This window comes from Daktulosphaira vitifoliae, unplaced genomic scaffold (genome assembly GCF_025091365.1).
Source record: "Daktulosphaira vitifoliae isolate Bord-2020 unplaced genomic scaffold, ASM2509136v1 Scaffold_1, whole genome shotgun sequence".
NCBI lineage: Eukaryota > Metazoa > Arthropoda > Insecta > Hemiptera > Phylloxeridae > Daktulosphaira > Daktulosphaira vitifoliae.
The window spans coordinates 87,444,512-87,462,842 of NW_026099572.1; the positions used below are offsets into that span (position 1 = coordinate 87,444,512).

Below are 18,331 nucleotides of genomic sequence, written 5' to 3' on the forward strand. Positions count from 1 at the left end.
AACTGTAGTTTATCATTTTTAAAGCAAACAAAAAACTTAATTACAACATTTCTCGGAAATCTCAATATATATTATCTGTAACAAAATTTAGTTAATTATCGACTGCATCATTATGTCGTATGTTCGGTTTACGGTAAAAAAAAAAAATGATATTCTATTAGTGCAATTTATTCACTTAAAGCGTTCAAAAGTATGCAAAATTATACTATAATTTTGAAGTTCAATAAATCTGTTATATTATAACAGAATAATTATTAAAAGTTAAATTCCATTATTTGGTTATAAAATTAATAATTTCAACTGCTCTTAAATTTCAATACATTTAGCAATACCAAACAAAAGCAAACTTACTAGATTGAGTTTAAGTTTAAAAACCGAGTAGGCCCAGTAATTGAATGAAATTATGATTGCTCATAATATATATATATATATAAACGTCAACATAAGTGCTTTCAATTTTATAATTGAAATTATGCACCCTAAACTAAGAAAATCACAAAACTTTGATTCTAAAGAGTTAAAATTTCGAGTAAAACCGATATTATTCATTTATTGGGAAGTGTTCAATACCTGAACTAGTTACTCTATGATCACTTAAAGTTAAACATTTTGTGTAATGAATTATTTTTCGAACATTTTTAAATTTATTTAATTATTATGGTATAAAAATAAAAATCTAGTGCTTCATTTTGGGAGTTATTACAATAAAACTTTCTTTGCCTTCATTTTACGAGAAAACTGGTTTCCGTTTGTACTTTTCATCTATTGTATCAGCTTTTAATATCAACAAAATAATAGTTAGTACTATTTAATCCAAGACAATAGGAAAACAACACGTCTATGAGTTTTACAAAACATTTAACTGTTAAGTCTTTGTACTACAGTCGGATGTCAAAATTATTCTACTTAAATTCTCCACCCAGTACACAATGGCTTAGTAGGCACAAGAGTGTTTCTATTAACGTAGTTGCTGAGTCAAAAGTAAGATTCTTTGGCCATTTTGAATCCTTTGAACCGTAACCAACAATACTACAACTATGAACGTGTCAAAAGGTTCATGACAATTATGTTTCTGACATGTCGTTTACTAGCAGCCTGAACAGCATAATATCCTATCCTTGCATATCATTTCATTCTTTTGTTTTAGTATAAATCTCAAGTTGATGTTATACACAACTCACTGCTGTTTTTTTGTATAGCTGACAAATATGAATAAAAAAAAAACAACATATATAGAGAAAATGTCAATTAAAACAATAATATTTATAAACAATTTTTGTTTGGTTTTTAAAATTTATTTATTTTTTAAAATACATTATTATTTAAGTTATCATTTCTTCAAGTTTTAGTGAATCCATCTAATATATTTTATGAACTGTTATCATAAAGTTACCATTGAAATAACTTTTACTTTCATATTACTTCTTATTATTTCTTATTAAACTTATTACTCCCTTAACACCATTGAGTGTTAAAGGTAATTAACAGTATCATAATTGTTACCATATAAGTCGGCAACTTCAAACGCTATACATTCTACATCATTCTCATAATTTTTATGACACTTTTACATATCAATCCCCCATCCAAATAGATTTAGGGGTAGGTTAGATTAGATTTGTTTACATGGGGTAAGTAATATATGTACTGAGTTTGGTTAAAATCACTTCAGGTATCTCCAGAGTTGTGCTGAAATATACAAACACACATTAACTTCCAAATAAATATATAATTTATTGTACCTTACATCCAAAAACTACTATCAAAGGTTTTTGTGTCCTTTTTGCAAAAATGACTTTTTTTGCTATCTCAATATCAGGAATTTGTTATTAATCTGTAAACTTGGTATAGTTTTTAATTTTGTAGAGATTTTACAAAAAAATTATAATTCTGTGAAAGCAAAGCATACAATTTTTAAACAAATAAGTCTAAAAGGAAATAAAATTGGAATTTTTCCATTCCAAGTATAAAAATTCAAGTAGATATATTTAAGCAACTTAGAATAAACAAAAAAATATATAGTTTTAGTTTTAGTTGGAGAAAAATAATTTGACCCGAAGAAGCACTGAACTACACAAAATTAACAAAGCCAGTTGAGGGTTAATAATACTCTATCTGTATCCAACATAACATCTTGAAACAAATGCTAAGACAACTCTATTAAGGTGATCATTAATCTAATGAGTAGTTTTTAAGTGTAGGCGTCATGCAGCCGCCAAATGTCCATTAACACACATGTCAGTAAACACCTTTTGGTCACTACCAGCCGTCTTACACGAAACAATGCACAAGACGTTATTTTGCTTTCAAAGTGAAAACAATGCATACATATATATAATGTATTATTAATTGCTCGCTTTTATTTTTGTATTTTGTCACGTCATGAAATATGTTGTTACACTTGCGTTGTCGTCGAAACAATTAATTTTTCAAATGCCTAAACCGACAACGGATTAACAACGTCGTAAAGAAATGTCTTAACACTCGTTTCTCTATTCGTCACCATACTTCACTCATACTATTCTCTCTAAAATAATCTTTACTATCAGTAAGATGCTTCTGATCATCCAATTTCTTACTCATTTAATCTTAATACTTCAATAAATTGAATACAAACATAAAATTACAAATAAAATTTTTTACATCTTTTTTACATCATTCACTAATATTTATTTTGTATTTTCAAATCATTTTGAAAAAATGCTTCAATATTATTGTTCTTTATTAAGATTTGTTTAAATAAATGCGTATAATGATATTGCAGGTGAATGTTACTTTTAAAATGAGTTTTATATAATTTGATGTTTATTTACAAAGAATATTCATTAAGCTACTAGTTTAAATTTATTTGAAATTTAATGATGTTTTATACGAAATATAATAAGTTAAAGAACGAATGACATTTATAATCTTACGAAATTTCTATTCTAATTTAATAAAAAAATAATTATAATCTATTGTATTAAGTAGTATGATATTTTCAGATAAAAAATTGTTATATGTAAAACTATAAAAACTTTCTAGTCTACAAATACTAAGTAAGTTTTATAAAGTCATAATTTATTATACTATAATTCTAGATATGTACAAGTCAAACAAAACATATAAATTTCTGTTTTCTGAAGACTTCAAAACTCATTATTTTGAAATCCTATTAACCTCAATATTTTCTATTTGGAATTGTAAAAATTTTTTTTTGTAAGAAAAACCTTACAGAAAAATGTTTTAAAATTAGATTATTGAAAAATAACATTTTTTATAAGGTATCTTTCTAATATTATGGTAATATATTACCGTGAATATTGATATAATGTATTACAACAGTAAAATGAGTATAATACAGATAATTTCCTCCAAATGCAACTCAACCATCCTTATTAATATTAAAAAAACTTATTCATAATTTAAACTCAAAAAATAGTGGTAAACACTGTTTTTGAAATAGTTTTAAAATATATAAAGGCAAATTATAAAACTTATCGTTATACATATGTCAACACTACCAGAGTACACGGGGCGGTTCAAAGTGATAAATCTCACATAGATTACATCATTTACGACAAAATGTTGGAAGAAGTCCAATTAAGCCCGTATTAAATTCTTAAGGGATTTTTAACTAAGCTTGTAATTTGGAATATTTCATTGGACAAAAATTAACGAATTAATCTTAAGCTATTATTTTCATAACGTGTTGTTTGAATAGCACTAAATTCAAGATTTTATACAAAAAATCTATTAAAATTATTTAAATTAAGAAGAAAACAAAAATTATTCATTAAACAGAACTATAAAAATATAACTTTTTTTTTTTTTTTTTTTTTCACAAACCGGCATATAGTGGACCGCCCTGGAACTACCGCGAGGTATTGCTTCAGGGCGGCCCACGCATAAAAATATAACTTACATCCATAAAACCCAACGTAATTTGAGAACGATGTTATAATAAAAGATGAACAATTAGAATAATGTAATATGTGATTTGTGAAGACCAAAGTTATTGCTACTGAAAACATTATCAAATATATCTTAAGACCTACTAATATACAATGTGATTTTTTAAGAATGGTACCCCCATTTCTTCGTTAATCAAATCATTTTTCGTAAAAAAGTATAATTTGAAATTTATTTTATTTTTGTCAACCATAGTAAATATCAAGTTTATTGCATAAAAATTATTTCGAAGGGTAGATTTTAGAGGTAACTTTTAAAGTTGCTTATTATTATTCTTTTATTGTTACATAGATAATAGCCTGAATAAAATATTGATTAATCAATAACAAGTTTTATAAAATTACTTTTTGAGATATTAGCATTTAACTATAAGTTTAAAAGTAAGAAGCGAGGTAGTTTTTAGGGACACTCTATTTTTAGCCTGATGCACAAATAGTTCTTTGACGTTGTGCACCCTTCTTGCCTATAACTAAAAATTACATTAATTCAAATGGTAATAATATAAATATGGTTATCAACCAGTCAAAATTATATTTAGACCATTCTTCACGTAATAAGAAAAGAATAATAGGCTCCTATTTAACTTTCAAAAGTTACCCTTAGAAACTTTGCATTAACAATGGATTACAAAAAAAATTGAATTATAATCTTTATAAAAAAATCATTATTCAAAAATAAAAGTAAGGTATTCTTTTTAAAAATCGCACTGTTTATATATTTAAATATAAAATTTTAAATGTGTAATAAAATGAGTCTATTTTTCGTTAAAAAATGACTAGAAATAAATTAAACACAATATAAGTCACAAAAATTTATTATTTTGTAAAGAATACAATAATATCAGAGCTAGGAACCGAAACTGAAATAAAAACTTTAAAAGCCGTAACCATCACAAAAACTTACATTTCTACATAATTTTTATTTTGATACGATATTGCCATTACTCAACAAAGGAAATATGTCCGCCTATTAGAATCAAGTATATAGGGTCATTTATAATTGAAAATTAAATATTTATTTTAATTATAATATTTTTGAGACATTTTTTTTTGGATTATCTAAGTAATATTTATTTTTCGATTATAATTGGTTGAATATTTTAATAGTACATCCCTTAACACTTATAAGGAAACCATATTTTTTAAAAATTATTTTAATAAATTAAATGATCAAATAAACACTTTTGAACCAATTTTTCGGAAGATATTAATATTTCTAGATGTAGATTAAAGACAAGGTGCAAGTTATTTTATTTTTATCATTGTGCATTTCTTTGCCGCTCTCCGCCTTCTACCTAGTCATTATAATGTTCTTAACTTCTAAAATACTGTTTCGAAAGTTGCTATTGATCAATTATTTCCTTAATTACATTTTACATTCATAATTACAATTTGCTTAATTATTATTAAGTTTTAAAATTTAAGATCATGAAATATGTATTTTTCATTAAAAATAAAGTTTACACACTTATAAGAATAGACCATAAAAATATTTAGTATAACATTTAATGTAATATTTTATATATTTAAAAATATGAATTTTAACAACTTATAAATCGAGAAATAACCTTTATTTAAAAAAGCCGTAAAAATAATTCACAAAGTTCTTATTATTTTAGAAATAATATAGTGGTTACTAATAAATCAATCGCCTGTATTTTCTGGTTTGAATTGTTGTCAATAATTGAACGTGTGTGACTCGTATTAGCCATATGTTCACTAAACATTATTGTTATTACTTTTATTTATTTTATACCTATTCTGATCTCCAAAGTTTTGCTTAAAGCAAAATTTTATAAGCGTAAAAATAGTAGTTTTGAGAAAAACGAAAACTCTCTGAATTATCTTATATTTACCGCATTATTAAATTTTATAAAATACCGAATATGATCTAATAAAAAGCGAAGTCGTTGTATGTGGTCAGTGAACAGTTATATTACTTAGAATATAACTGAGTATATATATATAACTTATGCTTAGTATATACTTGTATATTGCCTAGTGTTATCCATATATTTGTAAATACAGAAATTCTGTTGCATTAATGCTATTTTTTTAATAAAAAAAAAATTGCGCCTTAAAATTATGAGTATTTCAATACATAAAACTCATTTTTTAATTTTTAGCTTAGGAGAGCAGTTTTGTGGTGTGCTGTTTTTTATCATAGCAGTTCAATTGTTAGTCATGGGTCGTCCACTGAGGTCACTGTTTTATTCATATTATGAATTTGATAAAAAAAACTTTTTAGATTTTTTACCACCGTTTAAACTTTAGTTAATTTTTGTAAAAATACTTTTATATTCATAAATCTCAATTATTAGTAGATTAAAATTCATCATTAGTTAGTTATAGAAAAAACTTAAAAACAAAACGTTCATGTATGAAAATTTTATAAAGTTAATTATATTTAAAAAAATTGGATATTTACGTTGTTTAAAATCACTATATTTGTAATAAAATCATTATTAATTTATTTTCTGATTATGTATAACATATATTTATCTTTTATAAAAATATTTTATTAAAAAAGTATAATTTAAAAAAATGATTAGGTAATGTNATTTAAAAAAATTGGATATTTACGTTGTTTAAAATCACTATATTTGTAATAAAATCATTATTAATTTATTTTCTGATTATGTATAACATATATTTATCTTTTATAAAAATATTTTATTAAAAAAGTATAATTTAAAAAAATGATTAGGTAATGTAATTATTTAAAATAATTTAAATAACAACATAAAAAATTTTTTTTTAATAACTTTTGTAGTTTAATTAGAAATATACTATTAAAATCAAGTAGTATATCTATGAGGCAAAAGAGGATATCTGCTCCATTGATTAAGAAAAGCGCTTTTTCATTGGATAACTCTTACGTTATCTTATTTTCCAAAACAAAAAAAGAAACATAATAAAATTTGACTACAAAAAATTGATTTAAAGACCATTATTAATCAAAACCGTAATACAGACAAATCGAAAAATCAAATTTTTACCAAAATATAAATTATTAAAAAAATTAAAAATTAAATCCTACTGTAACACAGCCACGTCAGATGATAGCTCTGAATGATATCATCTAAGAGAAAAATTATAATTTATCATAAAATACTAATTAAATTTTTACTTAACAGTTTGTTTGAAGTAAAATATTTATTTAATTTTTAAAAAATGTACATGGACAATATAAAATATTAATAATTTTATTTTCTTCGTATAAATGAGATATAGAAAATAAAATAGTATCAAAATATGATAATATTTTTTCAGTAATGTTTTTTGGACTTTAAACTGAATAAACGATTATAATAAAATGTATTCTAATTAAAGACCTTTATTTTCATTTCATCATTACTATGTGATGGATAATATAGTGAATTATTGTTTTTATAATAAATTATATCATAGTATGTAAACTTTTAACTTGTATCAAATAATAAGTTTATTAATTGTTAATTTTATGTGTAATTAAATTATTTCAAACAATGTTTCGATTATTAGTGTTTTTGTTAACATTCATTTTATTGATTTGTATGGCCACAACATCGATAGAAAATAGAATTTATCGGTAATTATTTTCTTATATGTTTTAATGCATAAATAAAATCTTTAAATAATTTTGGTGTGTAATGAATGTTTGGAAATAGTTTGTAACTTACAATACAAAATTAGAATATTAAAGTTAGAGTATATAGCAAATAGTATGATAAATCATGACAGGGAAATAATGTATCATACTACAATGTCTTTGTTACAGCAAAAAAAATCGTTTGTTTTTTATATAGATTAGTCAAATAATAAAACTTAAAATTAGTTTCGTTCCCATGACCGGATAGAATTTATTCAACATAACTGAATATTATTACCAGCCGATATTATTATTTATTAACTGGTGAAACTTTTTAAAAGTAAATTTTATATTTAGATTGCCATTAATTAGAAGACAATCTACTCTAGAAAAACTTTTACAAAATCCAGACGGAAAGGTCAAAGATATGAAAATTGGTAAAATAAAACCAACAAATGAAAACATTACACTATTCAAATATTTAGACGTATGTAATAAATTGTATATTTGTATTATATTAATTAATAGTATGTACATATCTACAATGTAAATTTACTAAAAAATATTTAGTTTCACGATATGAATTATGTAATTCATATCGAAAAATTGAAACACATTAAATTGACTTAAAAAGATTATTTTAAAAACTTTTACAATGTTTTAATTAGTTTAAAAATTAAAATGAAGCATCATCATGAAATTAAAATTTCCTTGAAAAATTAAAAGAAAACCTGCTATAATTAATATTTAAAAAATGAATAGATCTAAAAAAAAACATGTTAATGTCGTAATTTGTTGTTAATTATAATGTTATAGAGTGAATTCTATTCAGAAGTACTAGTCGGTAAACCAGGACAAAAGTTTAAGGTAATATTTGATACAACATGGGGTGATATGTGGTTACCTTCAGTGTTATGTTCTCCAAAATTATACCCTTTTTGTGGTAAGTTTAAATTGTGTCACTAATTTTTTCTTTAAATGAATACTCGTCATTTTCTGATTAGGTTAATTGAAGTGTATACATTATTTTCATTAGAGTTTTTAATTAACATAATTGATACCATATTAATATTTTGATTTTACTCTAAGTAAAAAAAAGGAATGATAAAATTTCTATTCTCTTTAGAAAAAAAAAACTTATACGATTCAAGTAGGTCATCTACTCATGTGCCAATTAAACCAGAACCATTCAATATAAGTGGATTAGTTGGGAACGTAACATGCGATACAGTTCGAGTTAGTTCCTAAAATTTCAATAAAATATTTTAAAAAATCAACTAATAGATGTCTTCAATTTAGCTATCTCATTTGAATGTTACGGATTTATTGTTTGCTGAAATCATAGAAGTTCCTAACATAATAGATTTTGAAGTAATGAAAGCAGATGGAATCATTGGTCTAGGATACAAGACATTGGCAAAAACAACAGAAGTTCCTTTTTTTTACAAACTTATTAAGGACAAAAAAATTTTGAAACCAATTTTTTCTTTGTATATTAATCGGTAAGACCGCATGTTAATAGTTTGTTTTGATCGAATCTAAAAAAGAAACAATTGAAAAAGACCAACAATTTTTCAAATTACTCTTATACGAAAATATACATGGGATGATCAAATGATCTAAACTTTAATAAGAAAACAATTTAAATTTAATTCCAAGAAAAACTCAAATATAGTTTTTTTTAGACTCAAACAAAAGAAATAACTTTATACTTGTTATGTATTTTTGTTTTAAAAATTATTATAAAGCAGATATTTCAATCATTTTTTAAAATTAATTCACATTATAATTATAGATTTTTACAATTATTGATTTATTTTTAATTAATTAAATTTAATAATGCATATGTATATTTTGTCACGTGAATTTTCAAGATTGGTTATCATTTTATTAAAAATCTTAATTTTACCAATAACTATTTTGAACTATATATGTTCTTATTTTGAAAAAATCAGTGCTACTCTAATATATCTTTAATTTAATTTAACTAAACAGAGATCCAGGAACCACTAAAGGTGGAATAATATTCTTGGGAGGGATAGAGCCAAAACACATTAATGGTACAATAACTTATGTACCAGTTATTCATCAGGCTTATTGGCAATTTGAAATGACACAGTAAGTTTAAAATAAATTTAACTATTTTTTTAATACTTGTGAAAAAAACTATTAAAAAACCCCAATTTGTTGTTATTAATTAATTCAAATTTATTTTACTATGTTCTTTCTCAAATTAAAAACATTTATATTCTATAATCTAATAAGTTTTTGAAATCATAAATTTTTAATACATTAGAATTGCATTAAGTTGGCTTTTAGTTAAATTTTTGCATCGTATCTTGGTGAGTTTTTTAAAAATATATTATGTTTATTTACTGCATTATTTGTGATTAAATACAGTATAACTTTTATAATTTTATTTTAACAAATTGTGTTTTTGTTGATTCACAAACATATATCTGTTTTTGTATAGATTTTCTGTTCAAATTAACAAAACTTATTCTGAACCATTCTGTAGCCCTTCGGTATGTCAAACAGTATTGGATACTAGTAACAATAAAATAGGCGTTCCTGCAAAATATTTATTAAAACTTAATACACTTATTAAAGCCAAGGAATACAAGTACAATCGCTACTATGTAAGTATACAAATATATGGCACATTTTTATTAAAAATTTGTACTTTCAAAACAATATTACATTAATGATGTACAAATATGACACTTTTATTTTACAATTAACTGTGTCGTTTCCAACAGTTGGATAGCGAAAACGTGTAGCATTGTAATTCGATACACTCAACGAAAAAAGTAGTAATTTTATTTTGTGAATGTTTCAACAGTAGCAAAATAAAATTTAAATTTTGATTTTAATTCTATTTTTTATTATTATTTTTTTTTTTATAAGCTTTTATTATGAAAGTATTATAGATCGAAAATTATATAAAAATTAGATAATATAGTATTAATTAGCGTTATGAATTACAGAAATAATTGGTGTTAATTAGTATAAAAAAAGTAAAGTATGTACAATAAATGATAATATATAATAAAGTTGTTAGCGCTCAATATAAAAGAAATGATGGCAGTAATAACGGGAATATAATGGGAATTTAGTACCACAGAGGGAACAAAATTGGAAATTCCATTGGATTCTAAAAATTTTATAACCAGGCACCTATTAAACGTCAAGTAGGAACAATTCAATAAATAGTGAGAAAAATCTCCGAGGACTTTATCCTCATGTAAATGGCAAAAGGGAACAGAGTTCAGGTTTAATTTGTAAGCGAATGTTGGTAAAAGGTTATGACCCAGTCTGAGTCGTGATAAGCTAGAAATGATATTGCGAGTAAGATCTAGTTGATGGAACCACGGAATTTTGAAAGGGCTGGATACGATGGACCGATACAATCGGGCAAAGCTGTTAGGGAGATAAGACCGCTTGGTGAGCCAAGCTTCCATCAAGGTTGATCTAAAATAATCCAGACCATTAGAATAAGGGAAGGATAACTTAGGAATGATTATGCGCAATTAGCCAAAAAATCAGCGAACTCGTTACCGCTATTTTTTTTATTATTCTTTTGGAAAATCATTATATCTACTCTGTGAGCTACAATAAATAATTTTTTTAATTTTCATAAAAAAACAATAATATTGCTAAATATTTATATATACATCTTTATTCGCTGGAAACCATCATTTTAAGAAAAAATAAAAATATTATTTTATAATGTCTTATGGATAATTAAAGAAGCCATCATTTTTTTGGTTGATAAAGTAAAGATTCTTTATTAGGACACAGTCGTTACTCAGAAACAACAAATTGTATTTACGATCTATTTCGTTGAATATAGCGAATTGCATTCTAGTTAAACTAATAATTTTGTTTTATACATAATCTACGAAAACATCATAATTATTATGATCTTACTTTATTATTTTTACGATTTTATTGACATTGTAGTAACTTATATAATTTAATTATCTAGTATCGATGAATTATTCAAATTAAAAAAAAATATTTTATATTTATTTTTAACTGTAGTGTGATCTCATATTTTTAAACAATTTTTAACTTAATTAATTTATCTAAAAAAAATTAATTGTGATGTTAACAAATTATTTTATGCTTTGGTAACAATTCTATCGTTGACCACAAGAAACCTCCTAAAATTATAATAATATTAAAATAAAAAACCAATTAATTCCTATATTTTATATGGCATATGGGGACTGAAATATGCTCAATAATTCATAAATCTAGATTTATAACTAAAAATGTAAAAAAATATTTATATATATAAATATAATATTAGGAGAAATCGAATGATGTTAACGATAATCAAATCACTCTGTATACTATTTCTTAAATTTATATTCGATATCACAAACAGAAACAGTATTCAATGCTCTTAGTTTTAAAAAATGTTAGAAATATTAATAAACATGGCCATTATTACTACAATATTCAATCGTAACTTCATAATAGAAATAAAAATTATGTATTAACACTTATAACAGTTTTAGCTATATTTTAAACTCACGTAAAATTTTATGTAAAGTTAAGTAATAAGTCATTTACAAAAATTATTATTATTTTAAAGTTCAGTCAAAATATTTATTGTCTAGGTATCATGTAATACAATAAACAAACTGCCAAATATTATACTACACATAGGAGACAGAGATTTTAAACTTGAACCAAGGCATTATATCCAAAGGGTAATTATAATTTTTTTTTTTTGTAAAATTCACATTATTGAATACTTAATAATAATTGTACTTATTATTAAAGATTGAAACTTCAAATGGTTTGGTTTGTCTAACAGCATTTGGAGAAACTGAACTCGATAATGATAGATGGTCATTAGGAGGAGGATTTTTATCTAGTGTTTACACAATATTTGACATAGAAAATAACCAAATAGGTTTTGCTAATTTACGATCTGGATAAAGATATTGAAAACAAAAATTTTAATTTTTGACTAATTGTACAAAAATAACTTATATTTTTTAAAAAATTAACTGAAATCATGAAAAAGATAATCTAGTAATTTTATATTTATTTTGAACAATTAATGATTTGAAACTTAGTTTAAATTCAAAAATGATATACTAAAATTTGTACTCTATTTAATAATTTTGATTAAAAAAATAATAAAAAGAAAATAATTTTTGGATTTTCATTTAACATTCAAATATATAAACAATAAAAAATAATACATTTTCAAAGATTTTGAATTTTATAGTTAAATTACCTCAATATACAAATAATGAATTATAATAGTTTTTTATAAATAATTTTATTTCATTATACATAAACAATTAATTTTTCGAAATTTGTTCCAATTTTTTAATTTTTCATACTCATGAAGTATTTTTATGTAATAAACTTATTTGAAAATCACATTAAATTATGAACAATATATTAAATAAGAACTTAATATGTTCCTATAAATAACTTTTTAATTACGTTCTTTACAAAATCCAAACTGAGAATTTTTATAATCGTCATTGAAAATACTGATGAACAATTTAGATACTTGATAAAAATAAAGTTTAAATCAGATTTATATCATTATCATTGTTAACAAAACAAAATATATATTTTTAGGTATAATTATGTCACATTTTTGAATCAGAATTTTAAGTTTAATATTATTTACTATTATTATAAATCAATCACACAATACATAATTGATAATTTATTATAATGTAATAACAGTAATTATTTTTTAAATTAAATCAACGTTCATGAAATATCGATTTTACTTTCAGCACCTAAATGTTGCTGAATTAATTTTTTTTTGATAGAGCTGTAATAATTATCATAATTTTTAATCGTTTTTTTTTCTATTAAATAAATATTCATAAGTTTTGAGAATATTTTTTTAGATGAGAAATTAATCATATTAATGTCACAAATGTTATATAATATTAGGTGTATATTATATGGTTTCTGTAAGTATTGAAAATTTGGTAATAAATAGATATAAGGTGCATAGAATACTGAAGTAGTTAAATTATGGTGCCAATAGCGAAAATAACTCCTTTTTAAAGTCATAAACGAATAAACTTTTGACATACGTTATATAATGTTCCCTATTGAGCCAGAAGTAGACGCTGCTAGGAAAATTTAAGACGTGCAACATCTGGGCACACCATCTGCCTCTGCGACTTAGGACTTTTTAATATTTTCTTTAAACTATTGCCGTTTTAAGACCGTTTTTTCCAAAAGCATAAGATCCTTATATGGTACGAAGCATTATAACTTTTCCCGTGATGTGTTATCTAAAATGCTTATATCTAAATAGTTATTGTTTCTCATCAAGAAATATATTATTTATTTTAAGTTTAATTCGATAACTAAGTGATTATTGATAATTAATATTAATTGGTAATTCCTTTTTTTTATTATACGATTTTAATAATTATGTGTATATTTTTGTATATAAGCAACTATTCGAATAGGGAAAATGGTTATGTAAAATTTGAGGGATTACTTCAAGAATGATTTTAAATGTAAGTTAAATAAACGTAATTCACCTTTATTGGACTAATATCGATATTTTCAAATCATCCAGAACATTTTTTTAAGTTATAAATGTTCACTTAACTGATGTAGTATTAATATAAGTATATATTATATTAGTATGGTCAAGCACAACTATAATTTAATGCTACTACATGTGTACATTGTACTAGTGCAATATATATTAATGTCAATAATCTTTTAGGAGATTAGAACATATAAATGTTTATACTTCAATATTAATTATTAAACAGAGATTAATTACATATAATTCAAACAATTTTTTTTTTTAACGAAAATTTTAATATTGATATCCTTTGTCAAAACAAATTTGAAGATCGTCTTTTAAAATTGTTCAATAATTATGATAAATATTTAAATTCTTTGATATTTTCATATTATAATAAAATATTATACATGTCATAAAAATTCAGAATTGTAGACGGTTTAATCAATCAATTTAATGCTTGTAAATTTATTTAAACGATGCGAAACTCAAAAACCATAAAAACGTTTGTATCATCAATCGTAATTTTTATCCGTTAACGTTAACTACTATCTTTGAATTTTTATTTTATGAATAAAAAAAAACATATTTACTATTTTGTATAGTACGACCAAAGCAAAATCATCGTAAAACTCTATTTAGATTGTATTACTATAATAATATTATAGTGATAGATACGCTGCGCGTCTAAAACTGTGAAGTATTTATGGCAAAGGGAAAATCAATAGAAGTATATTACACTCACATAATAAATGAAATTATAATTACTTAACAGCCAGAAATTATACTAATAATATTCTCTAGAACACAATAACTCACATTTCATTTAAATGATTTGATTATGCCATATTTTTAATTTGTAAATAATAATGAATGCACTCGTATTATATGTATTGACAAAATAATAATTTTTCATTTGAAATATAATGAATTTACAATTTTTGCCAAATTTTAAACGAAACTTCAACAATATTTTAAAGAAGGTAATGCCGTCATTATAATCACTTATTAAACAGACTAAGTAACGATGAGAAAACGGATCGCAATCCCTAATGACCTTAATGTTCTATTAAAATCTTGCTAGTTCACCTAATGGTTTTGAAACCTGAAAGGTAATAATACATAGACCCAACATCTGGTCGTGAAAGTGTAATATTTTATTATTTAAGTTGCGTTATATTTTATTTCATCCGATTTTCCAATCGTCAGTAAGAGTAAAGTTCCTCTAACAATAATCTATACAAATATTACATAAATACATATCTTACCTATAAGTGAATATTAATTTAACTTGTTTTTTTTTATACCCAGAAATAAGTTTTTCGTACACTTTTTGGAGATTAACTTAAATAAACCTCGTACCTTGAAGCACTGGGTATCTTTAAAGCATAACCTTATGGGGAAACATTTTACACAACCATTACATCTACCCTAATAATTGTTTTGTATTCTAGTGATAACTACTCGATTTATCTTTTTAAATAATCACTGCTTATGTTCAGCAACATTCATTAACAAGTAGAAACTCATTTTTTTTCACGTAAAAAATATTTATCAAAATTATTATTTCTTTTTATTTTGAGATTCCATAAAAATAGAATACTAAATAATTTTTATCATTTTAAAACAAAACAATTTTATTTTTAAATGAACACTTTACACTTTGAATTTTTTAAAAAAACATTAGCTACGGTTTTTTATGTCATTTTTTTTTTAAGTGAAAACAAAACAGAATTTTACGAACACTTTGGGATATTTTTCAATAATTGAGAATTTCCTGCATTAGCACATTCATTTGTATTCAAAAAATGTACCTCAGACTTATTGTAAATGTCTGTTCACATCAATATATTTTTTTACTCAAAACCAGACTCCTTTTTTTTTCTGGTCATCTAAACCTCAGTTCAGTTATGTAAATATTAAATAATATTTTCTTTTTTGTTTTAGTTTATTTAAACAAATTTAATTTGAATGAAAATATACTCTAAAACAAAAATACTATAAATATTAAATAGTATTATACTTACAAAAATGTATATAACACATATTTATTTTTATACAATGTTACATTTTTAACTAGGACTTTATTTTCAAAATAGTATAATTTTAGTTTAACAGTTAATTGCGTATTTTCATAGGCGTAAAGTGTGGGGGTTAGATGACATATCTTTTTTCCTGTTTAAAATTTAGTCTCCCATAAATTTAGCAGAAATATGTCCATTTTTATATAAAAATTATTTTTTGGGGGGAAGGGGAATTAAATTAACTTCCTAAAAAATGTAAATTCTAAACAATAATGTTTCTTAAAAAATTTCTTCTCCAATACAATGTATGTTTTTACAATATATTTGTTCTTTTAAGCCAAGAAAATATATCGGGCCTATTAATTGTATGTGTGTCAATATTTTGATTAAGATGCAATCTCTTGTATTTGATTCAAAACTTGATAAAAGTAATCCCGAGAAAAAAATCATAGACTTTAAGCTTTAAAATTATTCTAAAATTATGTTTATCATTTTATTATATTTACACATATTATTATGTATATTTTGCCTCTATTACAGAATGTTATATCTTGGATTTTTCAAAATTATTGAGGAGTAAAGATACACCATTTTTGTATAGTTAACAATATAAATAATTTTTTTAATAAGGTTTTTTATATTACAAAAATGCTTAACAAATGTGTCAATGATATGCAATTATGAATTTTTAAGAAATAAGTTCTCAAAATGTAGAAATTCAATTTTGTAAAGGAAGTAAAAAGAATTAAAAAATAAATTTTAAGAAGATAGTATATTTTTATCATATCATTAAGAGTTATGTAAATTTTTTAGAACTATTTCAATACAACCACAAATAAATAATTTATTTAAGATTTCGTTGGTGAACTCAGGTTTATCTCTCGCTCAAGGGATAAATCTTACTTCTTAGACAAATGGCCAAAGGTACACTGCACATTCATAAATAAACTGTGAGCCAAGAATTACCCCTCCGAAATTCAAAAAATAACTATTTTTTTTAAATATTAAAATTGTAGCAAGGCTCATGAATATTGAGGTGAATACGATTAATTCATGTAAATTTTGAATCAAATGTGTTTATTATGCAGAATAACACTTATTTTATTCTACATAGGTGAGATAAGTGTTAGAAAAAATTACCCCTATGTCTTCTTAATTAGAAGCAAATAAGAAAAATGACAATAGACCCAAAATGTTTGGTTTCCTTCTTAGAAATTTTCTTTTTATATAATTGATACTTCTTCACAATTGTCAATTTTTAACCATGCAGACCGGCAGTATTTCTTTAATTATCGTCCTAACTATTAACCCAACCTTAAAAACAAACATAATGATATTTACTTTGTAAAATTTGTGTATTTAGTATTCAGTAAATTTAATTCAGTATTTTGGGACACATCATTTTATTTAATAATTTTGTTTAATCAAATAATTTTGACAAGCTCTACTAAAAATCTTACACTTATTGCCTTATTAGATTTATTTAGTTTCATAAGTATATGAAAACAGTAAACGAAAAGCTTTCAGAAAAGATGAAATATGGTGAATCGACATACTATAAAACACCATAATTAAAATCTTTTATCTGCTAAAATTACCATAAATATCACTTTGATGGAAATATTACAGATATTTATATTCATATTTTTGTAAAATGAAAATTATTTTCAGTAGATTAACTATCCCATCAAATTGGTTTTACTATTATTAGTCAGTAATTATAACAATATAAACTATACTACATTTTAGACTTATCAATCATAACAATTTTGTAATAATGGTGGTTCGTTCTACTGCATTAAAAAAACAAAGATATCATTAAAATAATCCATTAAAAATTCAATTTGAAATCTGATAGAATAAAATTTTTAACTTTGACATTTTTGCCGTATAACAACTGTGTTGTATATTTTATTAACATAATGAAAAAAAAATATCAGGTATGTCGGTTAATACTTTAAATTGAATATTTCAAGTATTAAATGAAACTACCTATTAATAATTTGTATCTACTGAAAAATTGGTATTCAAATTGTTATAAAATACTTAATATTGGCGATAAGATTCATTACAAAATAATAAAGCATAAAACATTTACCACCTCGTTTACTACAGTAATATCTTAACATTACTCACTCTGAAATGATGTTATCTATGTTGTATTAGTAGACGATCTCTTCAATTTTTAAGTATAACACGTATTCTGCTCGGTTAACCATAATAAATCTTGAGAAAAACATTACAGAAC

At 23.4% G+C, this 18,331-nt stretch overlaps 2 protein-coding genes across 7 annotated transcripts in view; one reads left to right on the top strand and one right to left on the bottom strand.

Annotated features, from left to right (window-relative positions):
• Positions 1-18,331, bottom strand: part of LOC126896323 (hemicentin-2-like) — a 130,241-nt gene that overhangs the window by 39,552 nt on the left and 72,358 nt on the right. The window lies entirely within an intron of this gene.
• LOC126896313 (uncharacterized) lies at positions 7,293-12,700 on the top strand. The gene is made up of 9 exons (XM_050668980.1): positions 7,293-7,521; positions 7,879-8,008; positions 8,338-8,464; positions 8,648-8,757; positions 8,821-9,023; positions 9,517-9,639; positions 9,995-10,160; positions 12,150-12,242; positions 12,316-12,700. Exons 1-9 carry the CDS (start codon positions 7,439-7,441, stop codon positions 12,472-12,474), a joined length of 1,194 nt encoding a protein of 397 aa, XP_050524937.1. The 5' UTR covers positions 7,293-7,438; the 3' UTR covers positions 12,475-12,700.

Coding starts and splice junctions, on each gene's coding strand:
- LOC126896313 (XM_050668980.1), top strand. CDS start 7,439: ATGTTTCGATTATTAGTGTTTTTGTTAACATTCATTTTATTGATTTGT. Junction 9,640..9,994: donor TGGCAATTTGAAATGACACA/GTAAGTTTAAAA, acceptor GTTTTTGTATAG/ATTTTCTGTTCAAATTAACA. Junction 12,243..12,315: donor CAAGGCATTATATCCAAAGG/GTAATTATAATT, acceptor TTATTATTAAAG/ATTGAAACTTCAAATGGTTT.